General features: G+C 42.5%; 1 protein-coding gene across 2 annotated transcripts in view; it reads right to left on the minus strand.

Annotated features, from left to right (window-relative positions):
• chmp1a (charged multivesicular body protein 1A) overlaps positions 1–20,010 on the minus strand; it is a 53,365-nt gene extending 33,355 nt beyond the window's left edge. For both annotated transcript variants that reach the window (XM_077595436.1, XM_077595438.1), the window contains exons 1-3: positions 19,873–20,010; positions 13,288–13,307; positions 13,136–13,213 (exon numbers count right to left, since the gene is read on the minus strand). In XM_077595436.1, the coding sequence (XP_077451562.1) occupies positions 13,136–13,213; positions 13,288–13,307; positions 19,873–19,879 (105 nt within the window). In that variant the 5' untranslated portion in view covers positions 19,880–20,010. The remainder of the gene's footprint in view (positions 1–13,135; positions 13,214–13,287; positions 13,308–19,872) is intronic.
• Between the last annotated feature and the right edge of the window lie 2,472 nt (positions 20,011–22,482).

Raw genomic sequence — 22,482 nt, forward strand, 5'->3', positions numbered from 1 at the left:
GTGATAACTTTGCACTAATATTATCAATATACTACAACGGCGAACACACTAATTTGGTGCTACATGCACCATATGCACGCTACACTCGCACGCTAAAAACACGTTTTTAAAAAGGCAACGGAAGCAAGACTGAGTTCGGTTGTACTTTATTTAGCCATTTTACAATGTACTCACGTCATCATCACCCACAAAACCAATATGTCCGTCCAGGCGGCCACAATCCATTCGCTAATCGTAGCTAGCTAGTAGCTAGCGTAACTCTTCCAAGGCTGTCTTCCATGGTTCGCAACTGTGTTGATGCCGATCGCCAGGCCATTATCCATTCGCTAATAGTAGCTAGCTAGTAGCTAGCGTAACTCTTCCAAGGCTGTCTTCCATGGTTCGCAACTGTGTTGATGCCGATCGCCAGGCCATTATCCATTTGCTAATAGTAGCTAGCTAGTAGCTAGCGTAACTCTTGCAAGGCTGTCTTCCATGGTTCGAAACTGTGTTGATGCCAATCGCCAGGCCATTATCCATTCGCAATTAGTAGCTAGCGTAACTATTCCAAGGCTGTCTTCCATGCTTCGCAACTGTGTTGATGCCAATAGCCAGGCCACAATCCATTGGGTGTATTGACAAAAAAAAACTATATATCCCAGCAGTCACTGCGCAGTACTTTATCTACGAGAAAATAGTAGAGTCGGGGGCTGCTTGCCGTAGTTGTCCTATCGACTGATTTATTTTATTTTATCGTGATAACAATTTTAGTATTGCTCCATATATAAAGCGCACTGGATTATAAGGCGGCCTGTCTATTTTGGAGAAATTTTAAGACTTAGGTGCGCCTTATAGTCGTGAAAATACGGTATATATGTAAATATGTAAGATTGTAGCCGGCGGCTAATTTCCATCTTTAGTCCCTTGTGTAGGTACAAGAGAAACAATAACACGCACTAGACACACGCGTAGTACAATTTCAGACAGTGTTCATCTAACAGCCAGGCTTTAAGATGATTGGTGAAGAGGTTCAGAGACGGGAGTACATGTATGTTAATTGGTATTAAGTTCCAGGTATGTGTGGCGCAGACAGAGAAGGTGCTTTGGCTGAAAGCACTCTTTTTGAAGGGAACTACACAGTCACCTCTAGAGCCAGCCCTTGTTGATACATTAGATTTTTTTGTACAAAATGTTGCAGTGGAGGGGAGGGGCTTTGGGTTGGAAGATTTTGTAGACTAAGGTGGAATCTGCATTATTAACAGTATTGTTCCAGTTCAGGTGTTTGTGTTTCTTTAATATCTGACAGTGGTGGTGTATTTTTGGCTTTCTATCCAATACTTTCAAAGCCTAGTTATAAATGGTTTCAATTGGTTTTAGTGGTTTTGCAGGCTGATGACCAACTTGCTAGGCAATAAGTCATGTGTGAGATGACCATTATTTCAAAATACAATTTTTCTGACTCAAGCGTTAGATTGTTTCTAATGAACCTAAAATTAGACAAATTGAATTTAATTTTATTCAGCGTGTTTATTTTATCTGTCGTTTGAAGGCTAGTTGAGAGTCAAGAGCGATTCCGAGGTACCATATTTACTCACATCTAAGCCGCCCGCGCGTATAAGTCGCACCCTTAAAATTGTTGAATTTTACAATTTTACGATTCCCAATTTTCACCTCCACATACATGGTTTTAATAGGGAGTACAAATGTGTTACTTTGAAGGGAAAATCTTAAGAAAAATCACCACACATGGTATTTCTGAGATACTGTATGAATCAAAAGCACATTATTAGGGTCAATACCATAAGGAAGCTAATATGCCTGTCTTTGTAAATGCAAAATATCAAATTATTCAATTTGAAAAAAGAAACAAGTCTATCTTGATGAGAACTTGATGCTTTCTAATTACAGAAATTACAAATTTCTTACCAGAAGTTTAAGATGTTGTGGCAGCCATATTGATTCTAATCTCAAAATATCTCAATTCTGTCGGTGGTTTATATTACTCCAAGAGTTGTCACTTTCGAAAAAGAAATAAAACAAAATAAAAATCAAGGTGGAATTTTGTTTTATTTCCAAATCAAGGCTACTCGCGTCTGGCGGAAAAAATATATAGACGGCAGCGCCCCGACCTCACTAAGATGGCCGCGCCCGACCTTGCTAAGATGGCCGCGCCCCGATCTCGCTAAGATGGCCGCGCCCCGACCTCGCTAAGATGGCCGCGCCCCGACCTTGCTAAGATGGCCGCGCCCCAACCTCGCTAAGATGGCCGCGCCCCGACCTCACTAAGATGGCCGTGCCCCGAGCGAGCAGTGTGGGAACGTTTCGCGTTTTATATTAGATACGTTTTTTTCATGAATATCATTCATAGACGTCAAAATAAATTTTGTTTAGTGTTTTATCCGTTTATCTTTTCTCTATTTTGAAATCAATGACCGTATCGGCCGCATTGTCTTGCGTCTTTACGTACACAACGACTGGTGCTGCAACAGTAGGATCATTAACACTCACTGTTCACCTGATTAAGAGCTCTTGGCAGTTCTGTGCAGGCCCTTCTATCTACCTAGGGAGCTAATGGTAGTTATTGTAATGGCTGTTTACATCCCACCGGATGCTAAAGTTAGCACGGCACTTAGCCTCCTGCTAGCGACGGCAAACAAAGAGCAGCTTGACCACCCCGATGGAGTCCTTATTGTTGCCGGTGACTTCAACAAAGCATGTTTAAAGACTGTTCTGCCTAAGTTCATCCAGTAAGTGAAGTGTCACACCACAGGAGATAAAACTCTACACGATGTTTATGCTAACATCAAACATGCTTATAGAGCAAACACCTGTCCCTCAACTTGCTGGATCCGACCATCTCTGCCTGTCCCTCACCCCCTCATACACCCCACTGCGGAGGCTAACAAGGCCACAAATACAGATAATAAAAACATGGCCTGAGGAAGCCCTTTCTCAACTGCAGGACTGTTTTTCCCGCACCATTTGGGAATTTTTTGAACACCACAACCTCCAGGACTACACGGACATTGCACTTTCCTACATCAAAAACTGTACGGACACTGTCACTGTTAATAAACGTATCCGGGTTTTTCCTAACCAAAAAACCCTGGATGACCAGTCAGACACGCACTCATCAAATGCCGTAACACCGCCTTCAGGTCAGGGGACAAGTTACAATACAGTGCTGCCAGAGCAGACCTGAAGAGAGGCATTAAAAAGGCCAAGGCAGCATATACAAGGAAAATTGAGGAGCACTTCACAAAAAATAACCCAAAGAAGATGTGGCAGGGAATATGACATATTACCAATTACAATGACAATAATGTGTCTGTTAACGCAGATGCCTCACTAGCAGAGGAACTGAACCGTTTCTTTGCCCGCTTTGAGACTGACAAATCAGGCCCAGTCTCAACACCCCCACCACCACCCTGCAGCAGTACACTGAAGCTTCAGGAACATGAAGTGAGACAGGTACTGCGGACTGTGAACACCAGGAAGGCTGCTGGCCCTGACGGAGTACCTGGGAAGGTGCTCAAAGCCTGTGCTGACCAGCTGACTGGGGTTTTCACAAAGATTTTCCATTGTTCCTTGGATCAATCCATCATCCCATCCTGCCTGAAATCTGCCACCATTATCCCTGTCCCTAAAAAGCCAACCATTGACAGCCTGAATGATTATAGTAGGCCTGTTGCACTTACGCCTGTGATCATGAAGTGCTTTGAAAAGTTAGTCGCCCGCCACATCAGGGATACAATCCCTCCCTCAGTTGACCTTCACCAGTTTGCTTATAGAGCAAATAGGTCCACTGAGGACGGCATCACCGTAGATCTACACACAGCACTGGGTCACCTGGAGCACCATGGGAACTATGTGAGGATGCTTTTCATTGACTATAGCTCAGCCTTCAACACTATAATACCGGACATTCTGGCTGACAAACTCTCCCACCTTGGACTATCCTCTTCCATCTGCTGCTGGATTAAGAACTTCTTAACCAACTGTCCACAAACTGAAAGCTGACTGAACTAAACTTAGACTTGGTCCCCACCTCTCTTCCCCCATTACACTGTGAACTGGCTCCCCTCAAGGCTGCGTACTGAGTCCTCTTCTATACTCCCTGTACACATACGACTGTACACCGACCCACCACTCTAACTATATCATCAAATTTGCCGATGACACCACTGTGGTCGGACTCATCTCAGGGGGGATGAGTCTGCCTACAGAGATTAGGTCAACAAACTGTCTTCGTGGTGTTTGGTGAACAATCTCCCACTAAACACCACGAAAACTAAAGAAATAATCCTGCACTTTCGCAAATGCAGCACAGATCTGTCCCCACTCCTTATAAATGGAGTATGCGTAAACAGGGTCCAGTCCTTCAAATTCTGGGGGTCCACGTCACGGACAAGCTCTCCTGGTCTACTAACACCACGGCAGTGGTGAAGAAGGCCCAGAAACGAGGGTACTCAGGAGGAACAACTTGGAAACTAAACTTCTGGTAACCTTCTATAGAGCCACTGTGGAGAGCATCCTGGTATACTGCATTACAGTGTGGTTCACTGGAAGCATGGCAGAAGACAGAAAACACCGCTCAGAAGATCATCGGATGTTCTCTGTCCTCACTGGATGACATTGTCAGCCCTCGCTACCTCAGCAGTCGTGAAAATAGAGAGAGACAGAGCGAGAGAGAGAGAGAGCGAGAGAGAGAGAGCAAGAGAGAGAGCGAGAGAGACAGAGCGAGAGAGAGAGAGAGAGCGAGAGAGAGAGTGCGAGAGAGAGCGCGAGAGAGAGGAAGAGAGAGAGCAAGAGAGCGAGAGAGACAGAGAGAGCGAGAGACAGAGAGAGCAAGAGAGAGAGAGAGAGAGACAGAGAGAGCAAGAGAGAGAGCGAGAGACAGAGAGAGCGAGAGAGCGAGGGAGCGAGAGAGCGAGAGAGAGAGACCCCCGCCTGCCTCCCTGAGAGGACGGTGGGAGGACTGGAGACGGGACTTCGTCAATTTGTAAGGGATGAAGATACCTCTCGCTGCTACGTGCCCATCAAATTTGGAGAAGTAGTTGAATCAAAGCTACACCACTTCTCTGCTGCAAGCACCAGTGGATATGTGCAATCATCTTATCTGAGACTCAAAAATCAGATAGGTGAGATTCACTGCTCTCTGGTGATCGGAAAAGCTTGTGTCTCCCCAACAAAGCCGACAAAAATACCAAGGCTTGAACTGACCGCAACACTAGTGTCAGATGCCGTCAGTAACGTGATCTGAAAAGAACTCAATAGTGTCAATGCAGAGGAATACTTCTGGACTGACTCAAAGGTAGTTTTGAGTTATATCAACAACGACTCAAGGCGCTCTCACACATTCATCGCAAACAGGGTCCAGAAGATTCGAAACAGCACTGACCATCAGCAATGGCATTATGTGCCTACGGACAAAAACCCGGTATATGGAGCATCCCGTGGGAGAACTGTGAATGAGCTACTTGACTCGGATTGTTCCTCCGTTTCTGTGAGAGGACAAAATACCCACATCAGAAGATATGGCCCTGGACCTGGAGATTTCCAGACATCTACATTGCAGATTGCAGAGCCATTCAGCATCGCAGATAGTCTGGTCAGATTCTCATCGTGGCCCTGCGCTCTCCAAGCAGTCGCTCGCCTGATGAGACGAGCTAAGCAAATCAACTAAAGTGTGGCTACCTCAGTAAATGAACAGAAACAGGCACAATCTCTCAGAATCAGAGACTTACAGAAACAACCATATGGAAAGGAAATTGAACAGTTAAAGAAAGGAAAATCAACTAACAAGGGGAAAAAAACTATCATCTGGAATTTTATATTGATGCAGAGGACATTGTGAAGGTGACACTCGACTCTCGGCGACCCCTTTAAACATCCCATGGTCATACCCAAAGAGCATCATGTCACTAAGCTGATAATAGTGTACAGCCATTAAAGACCAAACACCAAGGCAAGGGACTACCAGAAGGACAGCGACTTGCCAGAAGAACGGTCTCCGGCTTCTCCATTCTCATATTGTGGGATAGACTGCTTTGGTCCTTTCATCACGACAGAAGGAAGAAAACAGAAAAAAACGCAGCTGGAGTTGTTGGAAGCTAGAATATCTGCACAGCCTCATTGCAAGACGGAAGTGGCATGCTACAAAGACGAACCTACAAAAAGGTGACCTTGTAATGGACATTGATGATCTGTCACCTAGAGGTGAATGGAAAGGGCAAGGATGGGAGAGACTATCAAAGGAAAGGATGGACTAGTGAAAAGAGTTAAGATCTCAATAGGAGATAAGAGACTAAAGAAGAACCTTCTGCTTTGGAGCGACCGATAAAGAAGTCGGTGTTGTTGCTGGAGGCTTCATAAGCACAAGAGACATTTCTAATTCAATTGACCCATTTCTATTTTGAAAATTAATTCTAAATTACAGATTATTCTTAATAATGGTTGGAGTGTAAAGGACCAAATACAAGATTTAATTTTAATTTGATTCAAATTTATTTTGTTACACTCTTAAACAATGTTCCCTCTATTTTTGTTGTTGTCTGGGCAGAAAGAACACCTCCCTGAGCGCACTGAGTACCAGTGTGAGCGACATCATCGGTACTCGGATGATTCGCCTAAAGACGTTTCGCCGACGGACGTTTGACAGACGGACAGGTCGCCGAATGGACGTTCTGCCTAACGTTTATTTGGCCAAACGGAGGTTTCGCCGAAACGGGATTCGCACGCTCGCCCCACCCCCGGATCGTGTGTACAAGTTTTTCAACCTCGGCCCGCGGGCCATATACGGCTCGTTAGGGTTTTTAATCCGGCCCGCTGCCGGCGTTGTCCAAATTATAGTAAAAATCAATGTTAGTCTACCATCAATGGCAGCCCGGGAATAAGCACTCTTGGGCGGGCATGGCAGCCAGGGAATAAGCACTCTTGGGTGGGCAGATGTAGCAGAACCGAGCCGTAAAATGACAGCAATGGGGTCAAATCCATCCTAAAACAGCATTTAATGATTAAATACAAATACTGGAGCTCTTTGGACATTAGAACCGAGCCCAGGGAAGTGAATTCCTCGGTAAAATGTCGCAATGATGTCGTGAAGGAGGCAAAAAAACGTCCATATACGTCCATTCGCCAAATGGCTCAAAATGCTCTCAAATTCGGTCAAATCCAGCTGAAAACAGCGTTTAATGATTAAATACAAATACTAGTATTTGCATTTAATCATTAAACGCTGTTTGAACAAACGTTCATTCGGCGACCTGTCCGTCTGTCAAACGTCCGTCGGCAAAACGTCTTTAGGCGAATCATCCGGTCACGACATCATTATTGCTCGCTATGGGCACACCAGTATCACACCTGCCACAAGCAGGTGCATGTCAATGTTCCTTCTATTTTTTCATGTAAAACATGCTGTAAAACACAAAAAACATAAGGGTGGACTGAGCTACTGCCACTGGCTGCCGCTTAAACGGCGCCATCATGGGGAAAGGGGTAAAAAAAAGGGCGATTTTATTTACTGCGCGCCATATGATTGCTGCTGCGCAGAGAAGACGAGAGTAGTGCGCAATTGCGCACGCGCGCAGCTTAGAGGGAACATTGCTCTTAAACCGCTTTTGACGTCATTAAGATTTCTGTAAATGTATATACAGTGGGACAAATAAGTGTTTAGTCAACTACCAATTGTGCAAGTTCTCCTACTTGAAAAGATTAGAGAGGCCTTTAATTGTCAACAAGGGTAAACCTCAAGCATGAGAGACAGAATGTGGAAAAAAATCGCATTAGTGGATTATTTGGTCACCTACAAACAAGCAAGATTTCTGGCTGTCAAAGAGGTCTAATGAGGTCTACACTTGTTACCTGTATTAATACCATCTGTTTTAACTCATTATCGGTATAAAAGACACCTGTCCACAACCTCAGTCTCTCAAACTCCAAACTCCACTATGGCCAGGACCAAAGAGCTGTCGAAGGACACCAGAGACTAAATTGTAGACCGGCACCAGGCTGGGAAGACTGAATCTGAAATAGGTAAAATGCCTGGTGTAAAGAAATCAACTGGGGAGCAATTATTAGAAAATGGAAGACATACAAGACCACTGATAATCTCCCTCAATCTGGGGCTCCATGCAAGATCTCACCCCATGGTGCCAAAATGATAACAAGAACGGTAAGCAAAAATCCCAGAACCACACGGGGGGACCTAGTGAATGACCTACAGAGAGCTGGGACCACAGTAACAGTACTCGGACGTTTCGTCGAAAGACGTTTGGTCCCCGGACGTTAGGTAGAACAGACGTTTGGTCGCCGGGTTGTTACTGTTGAAACCAGCTCTCAAAATTATAATCATGAGAGAGCGTGAGTTTAATATCTAAATATCTAATATCAAAATATCAACAGTAAACTCTGTCATAATTTGACAGCGAGCGAACCCGGCGACCAAACATCCGTTCTACCAAACGTCCGGGGACCAAACGTCTTTCGACGCAACGTCCGGTCACGACAGTAACAAAGGCTACTATCAGTAACACAATGCGCCACCAGTACACATCCAGGCCCGTCTGCGGGCGTTTGGATGATCCAGAAGAGGACTGGGAGAATATGTTATGGTCAGATGAAACCAAAATAGAACTTTTTGGTAAAAACACAGGTTCTCGTATTTGGAGGAGAAAGAATATTGAATTGCATCCGAAGAGCACCATATCCACTGTGAAGCATGGAGGTGGAAACATCATGCTTTGGGGCTGTTTTTCTGCAAAGGGACCATGACGACTGATATGTGTAAAGCAGGGGTGGCCAACTCCAGTCCTCGAGAGCCACAATCCGGTCTGTTTTCCATATCTCCCTCCACCAACACACCTGAATCAAATAATCAACTCATCAGCAAGCTGTCCAGAAGCTTGATACCAATCCCGATGATTTGATTCAGGTGTGTTGGTGGAGGGAGATATGGAAAACAGACCGGATAACGGCTCTCGAGGACCGGACTTGGCCACCCCTGGTGTAAAGGAAAGAATGAATGGGGCCATGTATCGAGAGATTTTGAGTGAAAATCTCCTTCCATCAGCAAGGACTTGAAGATGAGATGTGGCTGGGTCTTTCAGCATGACAATGATCCCAAGCACACAGCCAGAGCAACAAAGGAGTGGCTTCGTAAGAAACATTTCAAGGTCCTGGAGTGGCCTCGCCAGTCTCCAGATCTCAACCCCATTGAAAATATGTGGAGGGAGTTCAAAGTCAAAGTGTTGCCCAACGACAGCCCCAAAGCATCACTGCTCTAGAGATCTGCATGGAGAAATGGGCCAAAATACCAGCAACAGTGTGTCAAAAGCTTGTGAACAGTTACAGCAAACGTTTGGCCTCCGTTATTGCCAACAAAGGGTACATAAAGTTTTGAGATGAAGTTTTGTTATTGACCAAATACTTATTTTCCACCATGATTTGCAAATAAATTCTTTAAAAATCAAAACATGTGATTTTCAGTTTTTTACCACATTCTGTCTCTCATGGTTGAGGTTTACCCATGTTGACAATTACAGGCCTCTCTAATCTTTTCAAGTAGGATAACTTGCACAATTGGTGGTTGACTAAATACTTATTTGCCCCACTGTATGTATATATTCTGTGAGTAACTTTTATTGTGAAGGGCACAAACTTTAAAGCAACAGCTGACACATGAACCACGGAGGAGTTTGTTAGTCTTGCAGTGTACATGTTACCACCGGCAAAAGCGACACAATTTATCAAGGTGGTTGGATGTTTATGGAAACCGAAAACCATCAGTTAAGAGTTGACCATCTTTCGGCTGTTACGCTACACAGGAGTATGCCTATTAGGAAAAAGTAAGGAAAGCTGACGGTCAATTTCAAAAGAAAGGCTGACAAATTTTACCTATTTAAGCAATATTTGGGTGTTACCGTCAGTTTTCCTTTTTCCTAAAAGGCATACTCCTGCTTCTGTATATAGTATGCATTCCTTTTTTGCATACTTTACATACGTACTTTTCACCAATTATGCCAAAAAATAGGAGTTCTCATTTCGTATCGAGTTGGGAAACGTGTAAACAATTGAAGCGCACCAACATGGAAGTACAATCTTCTGCATTCCAAAGTGGTGGCGAGGCTTCGACCTCGGCGCTCATCTATAATCCTTATGAAGCGTGATTTATGAATGGGTGCCATCCATATATCACGCTTTATACGGATTATAGAATAGATAAAGCGTGATTTATGGATGGGTGGATGTTTTATAACTCCCGTCACGACAGAAAAAAAAAGTGTTCCGGGGAGCACCGAGAAACTCCCTGGTGGAAATTCTTCGGAAAATGAAGTGGAAAGGCGTCCTACCTTAGAAACTATATTGCAGCCAGCAGCATCGTGTCTCGCCGAGTCTTCCCGTAACGACAGGGGAAAAAAGTGTTTCGGGGAGCACCGGGAAACTCGCTGGAGGAAATTCTTCCGAAAATGACGTTTGTAAATGACGTGAAAGGCGTCCTGCGTTACGACCAACCAGCCACACGTGAAAACAACGCTGCTTTCAGCTTTAACAAACAAAAGTTGAGTTTACACACTTAGAGAAGGTGAAGAAGTTCAATCACTTGTCTATTAGGACCTGACAGCTACGTTGCACAGTTTGGACAGACGTAGCGAGGGAATCTTAACATACATACACCCATAAATCACACTTTATAAGGATTATAAAATACAGAAAAGATAAACAGATAAAACTATTGAGGTCGGCCAGGTGGGGCGAGTGGTTAGCACGTCGGCCTCACAGCTCTGGGGTCCTGGGTTCAAATCATGTCTATTTGTGTTGAGTATGCATGTTCTCCCTGGGCCTGCGTGTGTTTCCTCCGGGTACTCCGGTTTCCTCCCACATTCCAAAGATATGCATGGTAGGCTGATTGAACACTCAGAATTGTCCCTAGGTATGGGTATGAGTGCGCATGGTTGTCCGTGTCCTTGTGCCCTGCAATCGGCTGGCCACCGATTCAAGGTGTCCCGTGGCCCAAAGTCACCTGGGATAGGCTCCAGCACCCCCGCGACTCTAATGAGGATAAAGCGGTTCAGAAAATGAGATGAGATAAAACTTATCTTATTAGCTTTGCACTACAGTGTACCTAGATAGCGCTGGGACACCTCATCTATACAGATACTCTGTCTGGTGAGAAAGTGAGACAAAGACACAGGTGATTCATCAGCCCCTGTTAGATGAATTCCAAGAAAGAAAAAATATTGGTATTTCTGAGATACTGTATGAATTAAAGCAGTGACGGGAACGTGAGTTTTTTTCACGTTTTAAGCAAGACACACTTTTTTCTTGAATTTAGTTTAGCGTTTTCTCGGTTTATCTTCTCTATTTTGAACATTCGGGGGCATTTGCTTGCGTCGTGACGTCACGGCGCCATTTTGTCGTGACGTCCTCATGCCATGGCGACGTCAACTTGCAGTTTTGTGCATGTCGTGTTTTTATGTGCATATAAGTTGTACCCTTGATTCAGTCATCATTTTTTGTCCGGCAAAAGCGGCTTATTTGCGAGTAAATACGGTAACACATTTGTACTCCCTATCAAAACCATTAATATGGAGGTGGAAATTGTGAATTAAAGGGCAGCTTATACACAAGAAATTGCAAAATTCAACAATTTTAAGGCAATTTTCAGGGTGCGGCGTAGAAAATGTGATAGTTATCATGAAAATTATCGATAGACTGATTTTTTTTTTTATTGTGATAAAAAAAAAATTGTCATATCGCCCATTTGCTAAATCTAGCAAATGCATATAGGTCTTTTCCCCATCAACTTATCGACTGTTCCCTACAGTCCGTGATCCAGACCGATTGGGCATTCTCCATCTTAATGACGGTTTTATTTTTGGTGGTTACCTCGCTTGGTGTGCTTGGAACAAGATATCAATGCCGTTTTCCGAATGTTCGCTTCGTCTTTCTTGATGTAATGCACGGTGAATTCATTACACCATAATGGCGTGCTTCATGGGCATAATTTTTGCATGCCTCCGGCATATCTAGCAACTTTCCTTTTTCGATCACTGACATCATGTTTCGTTTTTTTTTTTTTGATGCCTTAGATCAGGGGTGTCAAACCGGTCCTCAAAGGGCCGCAGTGGATGCAGGTTTTCATTCCAACTCAACAAGAGGATACATTTTGCAAGTGTAATCAGTTAATTTAAGTCAGGTGCTACTTATTTTAGAAGACACCTGATTGGTTAAAATGTCGGCACTGGATCGGTTGGAACAAAGACCAGGACCCACTGCGGCCCTCGGCGGAATCGGTTTGACACGTGCCTTAGATGATCCGGGACGCATCTTCAAAGGTGATTCAAAATCCAAACAAAGCTGGAATAGGCTCAGAGTGGTCTTTCTTCACGAGGTAATGTGCGCGATACAAAATGTAATCAGAAGAAAACAGGAAAAGGCAAGACGACATCCTTCTCTATTATTCGACACGTCATTCTTCTATGGTGAAATTTTTACTTCTTCGGAGCTGAGTGCCATCCAACTCAGTGCAGAAGAAGCGGTGCCCTGACTTCTGCCAATTTTCACCTCCTGTCTTCTGCTTGTGAGTTTTCATGAACATATTTTATTTGGATATTTAATATAAAAAATGCGATGTACTGAAGCTGAAAAAGGGGTGAAGGATGACAGTACTTACAGCTTTCGGTTTGTTTTTATTGTACTCTGACTATAATAAACCTATTTGATGAATCCAATTTAATTTTGATTTTATATTTCTATTTTCATATTTGAAAACCCATCGGTTTTTAACGTAATAAATAGCATATTTTTAAAATTTAGAATTTGTTTTTTTCTTATTGGTGGGCCTAATTTGGTCATGAAGTAGGTTACAGGGATTTTTTTTCATATAGATGAAGTTTTGATGAAAAAAAGATAAGCAAGAGCCTTGTTAAACTTTTCTCCAGGTAGAGGAGTTTAAGTATCTTGGGGTCTTGTTCACGAAAAAAAAGAGGTGAGATGAGACGGACAACATCGACAATAAAGTTTACTTACCTCCAAATGATCACAGGGGAGGGTACAATAAACTCACACCATCTTTGACATTTACCAGTTGCTTGCAATCAATGTGTTGGGCCCATCTGCCCTGAAACGCTTAATTGTAACATGGTTATTTACTCACCTTTTTGACCTTCACCTGTTCCTTTTCAGACTCTTTCTCTGCCTTCTTGGCTAGTCTTTCGAGTTGTTTGGATGTGAACTAGAAAAAAAAGTGGGGGGCAGAAACACGTTACATATGTCATATATTTATTTATTTTAAATATGATCACATACCTTTAATTGGAATAATGTATCTGTGGAAAAACAAATACCCAAAATTATATTATATTATACAAGACAAATACAAAGAAACAAGAAAAATACATCAAATTTAAAGATACATAATAAATTACAGTGGTCTATTAAAGTTTGATCACCCTTGCCAATTTCCATTATTGCAATTCATAAATCATTGGATGTTTAGCGGCAGAGTGGTGAACAGGTCACAATTTTAAGACCCAAGGTTGAACCCCAGCCTACAGCCTTCCTCTGTGGAGTTTGCATGTTCTACTCATGCCTGCGTGAATTTTCAATTAGTACTCCGATTTCCTGCCATATTCTAAAAACATGCATGGTAGGCTTATTGAACAAATGGTCCGAGTTGAGAATATATGCTTGACAAGATAGCAGCACATGAGCATGCAGTGGGTTCAAGCTCGCTTGTACACACTTCATGTTTTTTGTGTGTCTTTTCGCAAGTTGTTCATCAATACCAGACTTTAACATCAATTATAACCATATGGACTTATTAAACATCAGTTTCCAGCAGGAAACTGCAGTTTCTAGGGTCTTCCATCGCGTGCACAACATTCCGGAAGAGGGACCTCCGTGGATTGTTATACAGTCTCGCCGGCGAGGAAGGCGGCGTCGGGAGAGAAAGCAGAAGCAAGGCTGTAGAACGGGCCTTTTCACTAAGCTCAGAGAACAGCCACTCAAACCTCATCTACATCTAGGCCTCCACCTCTGCAAGCCGGGCCTCCAACGCTGCTAGCTGAACCTTCAGCAGTTGGTGAGTCCCGGAGTCGTTTATGCACAAGAAACATTGTATTTAAGAAACAAAGAACTGCACAAATGACTGAACTGGAACAATACTGTTAAATATGCAGGTGCCACCTTAGTCTACAAAATCTTCCAACATAAAGCTCCTCCTCCACTGCAAGATTTTGTACAAAAAAATTCCAACACATCAACAAGGGCTGGCTCTGAAGGTGACTGTGTAGTTCCCTTCAAAAAGGGTACCCGGACGCTTCGTCCCCGGACGCTTCGTCGACGAACAATTTGTCGCCGGACAATTCGTCGCCGGACACTTCGTCGCCAGACAGTTCACCTAATCTTAATCACTAACCTTAACCACTATTAAAGAAGACAAAGGAAATTCACATATTCTTTATTAAAGAAAATAAAACAGCAATAACTCGCTCGACAACACATTAACATTTTCGGCGTGTGCGTACTAAATGGGCTCGTCTCTAAACACACTATGCACGAAACGGTTCCTACATTAAACAGTTCCTACGTTGAGCGCTCCATTTTTAAAATAAAAGGCAATAAATAAAATTATTTTATTAAATTTTTTATTAAAAAGAAGACAAAGTAAATTCGGTTCCTCGAGGGGTAATGAGTGACTCCACTAAATTACTATTATTACAATTTGTTTGTAAGTTGATTCAGTGCTATATTTTGTATTATAATTTATGTTTAAGGCCTATATAAGTATATTGAAGGTTTATATAAGTGCATTTGTATGTTTAAGGCTTGTATAAGTAACACGCATTGGTTTGTACTAAAAAAACATTTAATAAAATGGAGAGAATATGTACAGTACTGTAGAGAGAGATTTATGTATTAGAAACTGGCCGAAAGAAGCGATCTAACGACGATTGCAGTTTTCTTCTTTTTTTCATCATAAATGATGGGGTAGCACTGTATGGCATCATTCAATTGATTTGCAAACTTTGTGCAACGTTCAATATTTGGGTCCTGCTGCTCGATCTTTCTGTTTATAAATGGTACTGACAGTCGAACGATTCAAGTTGTATGCCCGTGCAACCCTCACCACTCTCACGCGCATCAAGCTTCGTTATTATTGCCACTCATTTCAAATGAAATGGCTTGCCTCTTCCTTGCACCTCCCTCAATAGAAGCCTTTCGCTTTTTACCAACCATATTCAATAATGGATGCACGAGATATTTAATGATACAAATGAAAAAGGTTCTTTGCGCACTGGAGATACGTTCACGCACTTACGCATTGCAACGAATTGGACAGAAGAAGGTAGATGCTGGGTGAGCTGAGCTCTCACAGCGCCAGGCGTCGGTATTAGCGGCGGAAAGAAGCACTACTCGGAAAAAAATACAAAATCGAACTTACGAACATTTTTTGACATAAACGCAATTTGCAGACATCTTTGTATGTACCGTTGTTCGTAAGTCGTATGTTCGTAAGTAGGGGAGCGTCAGTACACTGACATTAGTGGTTAAATTTTTTTTTTTTTTTAATGTACAATTTCGGATGTAATTAAAAAGAGATGAGACAATAAATCGTCAGCTAAAATTTGTAACTGCGACAGGCCTACTCGGAACTCGGAGTAGAGCCGCTGCTCCTCTGCATCCATCGAGAGGACCCAGATGAGGTGGCATGGACATCTGATTAGGATGTCTCCTGGACACCTCCGTGGTGAGATGTTCCGGGTATCCCACAGGGAAAAGTCCACGGGGCCGACCTAGGACATGCTGGGGAGACTGTGTCTACCAGCTGGCACAAGGAAGCCTTGGGATCCTACCTGAAGATCTGGGTGCAGGGAGGTATGGGCTTCCCTGCTGAAGCTGCTGCCCCCGCGACCCAACTTCGAATAAACGGAAGATGAGTATGACTCATATGAGGGTGAAGGGAAACCGTACGCACCTTTGGCTGCGATTATATATTTAACTTTTGACTTTAATCCATAACCGCTGAATTCTCAAATGTACTACTATTACCATTCTCTGATTCCATTCTGTCTCATTCTCAACTTTTCTTCGGGGGAAATGCCTTGTCGTAGGGGCCTTAAAGAAGACATCGGGGCAATACAATGCCCACCCAGGCATTGACTCACTCAAGCGCACTCTCACTTGACTTCTGGGTGCAAGAACGCTGCGCTCCGACATACATGGAACAATACTACTTGAAGTTTATCTTTTCAGCCTGGACAAAAAAGTGCAGCTGTGAATGTGCCTTTAGAGAGAACGAATGTAGAAGCCATACCACAAGATGCAAACCACCAATTAGCACAAAGAATCAGAAGGCCAGAATATATTTTGCAAAGACGAACAGAGACAAATTGCCCAATTGCACAGCCTTAAGTGTGTGTAGATCATGAAATCTGGGTCTTGTTGGTCTGACAATGTACTGCAGGGGTGGGTGCGGGTGCGGGTGCGTGTGCGTGTGCGTGTGCGTGTGCGTGTGCGTGTCTCATCGTTTCTATGCCTTGTTGATTTTATCTTCAACCTGCACAAGAGACCAAAGATGGATGTTAGCCTTTGGCTATAATCTTACATATGTTTATTTACATATGTATATGTTCATTAATATGTACTGTCCCTTTATTAAATAAATCAAACTCAGACAGCTATTATTTTGAACACTACTGTATCATCATTGATGGCGATAAATGAGATAAATATCTTTTTTTTTTTCAACCTAAGACTTGTTTGTATACTATTGACCTAAATTGCTGTTTTTCACACATTTTCTGTAATTTGACCGTTTTTGCTTGAAAACTGTCATTTGAACTTTTTTTCTAAAACCAGTATGTTTTTTATGAGGATACCAAAAATTTAACCTGGAAATAATGGGGGAAAACGTTTTCATTAGCCATGTTCAATCAGTTTTCCGTTATAAAACTGTAACTAGCCATCCTTAAGACCAGTGGTCACCAAACTACGGCCCGCGGGCCGGATCCGGCCCGCCGGCACATTTGGACCGGCCCTCTGAACAATACCAGAGACGCTATCGTTTTTTTTTTTTTTAATTTTTTTTTTTTTTTTTTTTTGCAGCCCGCCGGCACATTTGGACCGGCCCACTGAACAATACCAGAGACGCTATCGGATTTATTTTCCTATTTGGCCTTGAAGACTGGGACGTTTTAATCTTGTGTTTGGTTCATTGCACCCCTGCTGAGCCCACAAATCATCCCAGTGAAGCGGGCCTTCGCATTGCTCCTTTGGTGACACGCGCGGGGAGAGTGTTTGCCTTTGATGCATGCGGGCATTCCACCGAGACATCTGGACGATCGCAGGTGAGGGCGGAGCCCTGGGGCCATCACTATTGTGATGCTATTCAAGCATATAAAAACTGTGCAACCGGAACCTGTTTGAGAACGGAATAATGGCGAAAAGGTTAGTTAAGAGAAAATTTGATTCAGAATGCAGGGTATTTAACCTGCAGTGAACAAACGATTATTTTTTTGTTAAATGCAAAGAAAAGGCTGTTTTTCTCATCTGTCAAGAGACGGTGGCAGTATTCAAAGAATACAATCTTCGCCGGCACTATGAATCCCGTCACAAAGACAAGTACGATAGCGTGCAAGGCCAAATACGAGCAGACAAACTCTCAAAGCTAAAAGTTGGAATATTATCTCAGCAGACTACATTTCTACGCCAAGCTCAGCTGAACCAGGCATCCGTTCGGGCCAGCTTTCGGGTTGCTAAACTGATAGCAAGCAATGGTAAGCCTTTCACTGACGGAGAGTTTTTTTAAGAAATGTATGGATGTTGTCGTGGAGGAAGTGTGTCCCGAGAAGAAAGATGCATTTAATGCCGTAAGTCGGTCGGCGAGTACAATCGCCAGACGCGTGAAGAAATCGGGAGTAATGTATATGCCCAGCTGCAGCAGAAGACGAAAGAATTTGACTTTTTTTCATTAGCACTGGATGAAAGCACGGACGTGCAAGACACAGCGCAACTGCTCATTTTTATTCGTGGAGTTAGCGCAAACTTTGAGATTTGCGAGGATCTGGCAGCCCTCCAAAGTCTCAAATGGACTACAACAGGAGAGGATATTTTTGACAAAGTGTGCCAAACCATGGAGAAGTTGGACCTGGACTGGTTAAAGCTAGTTAGCATCACGACTGACGGGGCTCCTAGCATGGTGGCTGAAACTCGCGGTCTAATAATGGGACGCATGAACCGGGAGTTGGAAAAAAGGGCTCTCATCGCCCCGCTACGAGTCCACTGCCAAATTCACCAGCAAGCACTGTGCTGCAAAATGTTGACGTGGGATTCTGTAATGACGGTTGTGGTGTCGTGCATAAAATTCAGAGCAAAGGGAGAAGATTGTGCATGGCACAACAGAAAGTTAATGTTCCATGGCTTTTTTTTTCTATGAAGAACCCAGAGAGAGTTATTTAGTTATTATTTATTTCATAAATAGTGTTATTTATTTCCTGTTTTTTTCTGTGAAGAACTCAGAGAGGGTTATTTAGTTATTATTTATTTCATTAATAGTGTTATTATTTGTTTCCTGACTTTTTTTCTGTAAAGAACCTGGAAAGGGTTATTTGGTTGTGTGGCTTTCTGGAAAACAATAAATTTTTTGAGCTCCCCTACGATCGTCACACTTTTTCTGTTACAAACTGACACCGGCCCCCCATCAGAGAAGGGAAAGGTTATGTGGCCCTCACAGGAAAAAGTTTGGGGACCCCTGCTTAAGACTATTACGATGAAGACCCGAATAATCGTATGCCTACGATTATTTTTTCAACTCAAATTTTCGCATGCCTACGATTCTTATTCGGGTGCCTACGATTATTAATTTTTGCCTCAATTAAGTCCGTGCAGCAGCAACATTGTTCTATGTCATTAACTTTCTACGTGTAAAGCACACGTGCTGTTTTTACTAACGTATAGGCAGCTACCGCTGTCAGTCTTGCAAAGTTACCGTGCTAACGGGCTTCTGCATCCGGTTAGGTCTTTTCAAAATGTGACTGCAGGGTCAGAATAGTGAAGAACAATTGGTAAATTTGAAGTACACTAAGTATGTATCATCATGACTTTAATTTGTAGCTAATTGTGGAATTTAAACATATTATTTTGTTTCATGCTACTAGTAAACTGTTGATTAAAATAATAATGATTGTCCTTGTTATGATTTTATAATAAATATTCCATCATAGCTTTAATTCTATGCATCGAATCTGTTTAGACACTAATTATCTCGTGCCTACTAATATTCATTATTTTTGGAATTTTCCACTGCCTACTATTATTCCGGTGCCTACTATTATTAATTCATTTGGAATTTTCCACTCCCTACTATTATTCCAGTGCCTGCTATTATTCGGGTCTTCATAGTATTAATACACAGACAAGATAATTTTTAAGACTGCATTGATTTTTATCATGTAACAATATATCCCCAACTTCCTAAAACAAATTGTAAATATTGAGAGGTAGTAGTAGTCATTTTAGGAATTTGCGAGTTTTTACTAAAAACACAATAGAAAACAAGGAACTAGTACTTTAAAAAAATCGAGAAAAAATGTTTTTTTCCCGTTTTGCTAATTACAATGTATGTAATGTATATACCCCGGCCATTATTAAGTAGCTAAAGGCACTGTGATAAGAGACAGGGAGTTTGTTTTTCCAAAATATAACTAGAAAAAAAATTAAGGATTTGGACAAAATATCCCAATCGTAAATAGTACACACGCGGAAACCATGATGCTCGGAAATTCTTGCAAATACATATTTTCTGACATTCTTCCAACGCTAACACGAAACAAAAACATTTATATTGCTGTTGAGGTTACTACGACGAACGATTGCAATACGTTAGCATACCGTCCATTTCGAATAGTATTGGTGCCTTGCCTTGCCCCAGAAAGACGAATTGTTTTACTTGAAGAAGTATGGCAGAACACTTCCCGGTTTCGGGTTGACGTCATCGTGAGCATAGACATCAGAAAGAGTAGACGCCCCATTATTCATTCATATTCCGTACCGCGTATGATCGCAAGGATTGCGGGCGTTGCTGGAGCCTATCCCAGCGGATGTACACCCTGCAGTGGTCGCCAATCGGCCTTAGGGTTTGCTTAGACTGTTTTCTAGTGGTTTTCCCCATTAAAGCTTACGTTTTGTGAACCAGCACTTTTGTTGCCTGCTTCCTGCTCCTGGGTCCCACTCCGCTTCGTAGCCAAGGCGTTCATAATACTATTGATATTGAGGTTTGAATTGAAAGTATTGGTGTTTTTTTCGACCTTGTACTTACAACGCCACGTGCTCTGTTTCTGTCCTGGCGAATTTATTTGATAAAGACACGGAAAACAAAAATGTGATCCCAGTCAGTTCTCAATACATCGTTTACTTTGAAGAGAAAAGACGACTTTCCCGTAGCTTTGACTCCATTTAAAACTCCCCCTCGCGCAGCCCAAAGTGGGCGTCAGTTTTGAATATTAGTGGGTGTGTTTCGTTTACCTATTTGGACCACTAGAGTGTAGTAGTGAGTAGACTGTTTCAAGACAAGTGTGGGGTGTGTAACAAATACAAGACTTGAATGATAAAGGAAAAGAATACCATATTTACTCGCATGCAGTGGCGGGCCGTCAGGGCCTTCAAGGCCTTCTCTGCTGGCCTAAAAATATCTGAATTATATTATATTTTGTCCATCAATACTTATTATTCCAAATGGTCTGCATACCTGTCAACTTATACGTTTTTCCCGTATTTTATACGGTTTTTGATCATTTCAAATTGTGTACGCCGTATAACAACTTTTGTACGGGATTTTTTTAAGTACGTTTTTTGTAAAACGGATCTCGTTTTACGCATTTCGGCTCTAATCCGGATCGTCTCGGTCACTGGTAACAGACGAAAACGTCATCGTCAACTGCTAATATTGTCATGCTTTAAGCATGATATGCCCACACGCATTCCCCTTTCACACGAAACAGGAAATGATTAAATCATTTCCTGTTTCGTTATTTAAGCAGCTATGAGTCATAGCGCTTGGGTCCGAATACATTCACGGTCGCGTCACGACAACGCGGCGCGACCATAACACTTTTACGTGCACCCTATGTGAGTAAATATGTGCCGCGTTGCATTTGTACGGTTTTCTATTGCTTAATACGGGGAATTCCAATCATTAATATGGGGAGGAATTGGCCCAGGTTGACAGGTATGGTTCTGTTAGCTTCCTTTCATTGCTTTCCCCCCTGGTTGCACTGCTTCCAGATGTGTCATATTGAAGCATTTAACCAATCACATTTCAGCCATTATTTGTTGCCAGGATCAGAAATCTGCCTCAAAGCCTTCACAATCAGTTCTGTGGGCCCTGCTGCATTAAACAAGACTGTTGTTTTTAACCAATCAGATTTTGAGTTGGCAACACCACAATGCTTTTTCGCAGGCATTGCCATTTTGCTGGCTGGGATACGTCATTGCTTTCACCAACTATGATTGGCTAGCTATAGAGAGTGAGGCAGCCAGAGATCGCAAACTCCACCCCCAATGGCCGACCGAGGAAAACAAATGTATTTTGTTGCAGATTTGCTCACAAAGCTATTTTCCAGACTGACTTTTCCAGAAAAAAAATGGACATCATTAAGAAATGGTGGTCAACTCCGAAGCTAGCAAGCCTGTTACAGCCGGGAAAAGGGTGTGTGCGCCAGTTTCAGTGCGCTAACTACAAAGAGCTACCAAACTGTATTTGGAGCAAGCTGCACAAGCAAATATATTGTTGTGTCGATGTAAAGCCATTTTCAAGACGGACTATGTCAGAAACACGACAGGACAGGCTCGACTTTCAGCATTAGCTTCGATGCCGATAGGAAAGAAGGAGCAAAGAAAGGAGGATGGCTATTGTGTACTGTTAAAAAGGATTTTTGGTGAGTAAAATATGGCTATATTCCTAAATAATATTTCAATTGTATGAGGTCATTATTGATGATTTTTTTACGTGTCGCTGTAGCTGCTGTAGAGGTTTTATAGCCATAAAATAGTTTTTGAGGGTTGGATTGATTCCGATAGCAGAAGGCGCTACCCCAAAATGCACGGACCGCCACTGCTCGCATGTAAGCCGCTCGCGCGTATAAGCCACACCATTTTCACCTCCATAGTCATGGTTTTAATAGGGAGTACAAACGTGTTACTTTGAAGGGAAAATCTTAAGAGAAATCATCACAAGTGGTATTTCTGAGATACTGTATGAATCAAAAGCACAATATTAGGGTCAATATCATAAGGAAGTTAATATGCCGTTAATATTTTCTATTGTCTTTGTAAATGCAAAATATCAAATTATTAAATTTGAAAAAAGAAAAGTCTATCTTGATGAGAACCGGATGCTTTCTAAGTACAGAAATGACAATTTTATTACCAGAAGTTGAAGATGTTGTGGCAGCCATATTGCTTCTAATGTCAAAATATCTAAATTCTTTCGATGGTTCATAT

This window comes from Stigmatopora argus, chromosome 3 (assembly GCF_051989625.1).
Source record: "Stigmatopora argus isolate UIUO_Sarg chromosome 3, RoL_Sarg_1.0, whole genome shotgun sequence".
Taxonomy (NCBI): domain Eukaryota; kingdom Metazoa; phylum Chordata; class Actinopteri; order Syngnathiformes; family Syngnathidae; genus Stigmatopora; species Stigmatopora argus.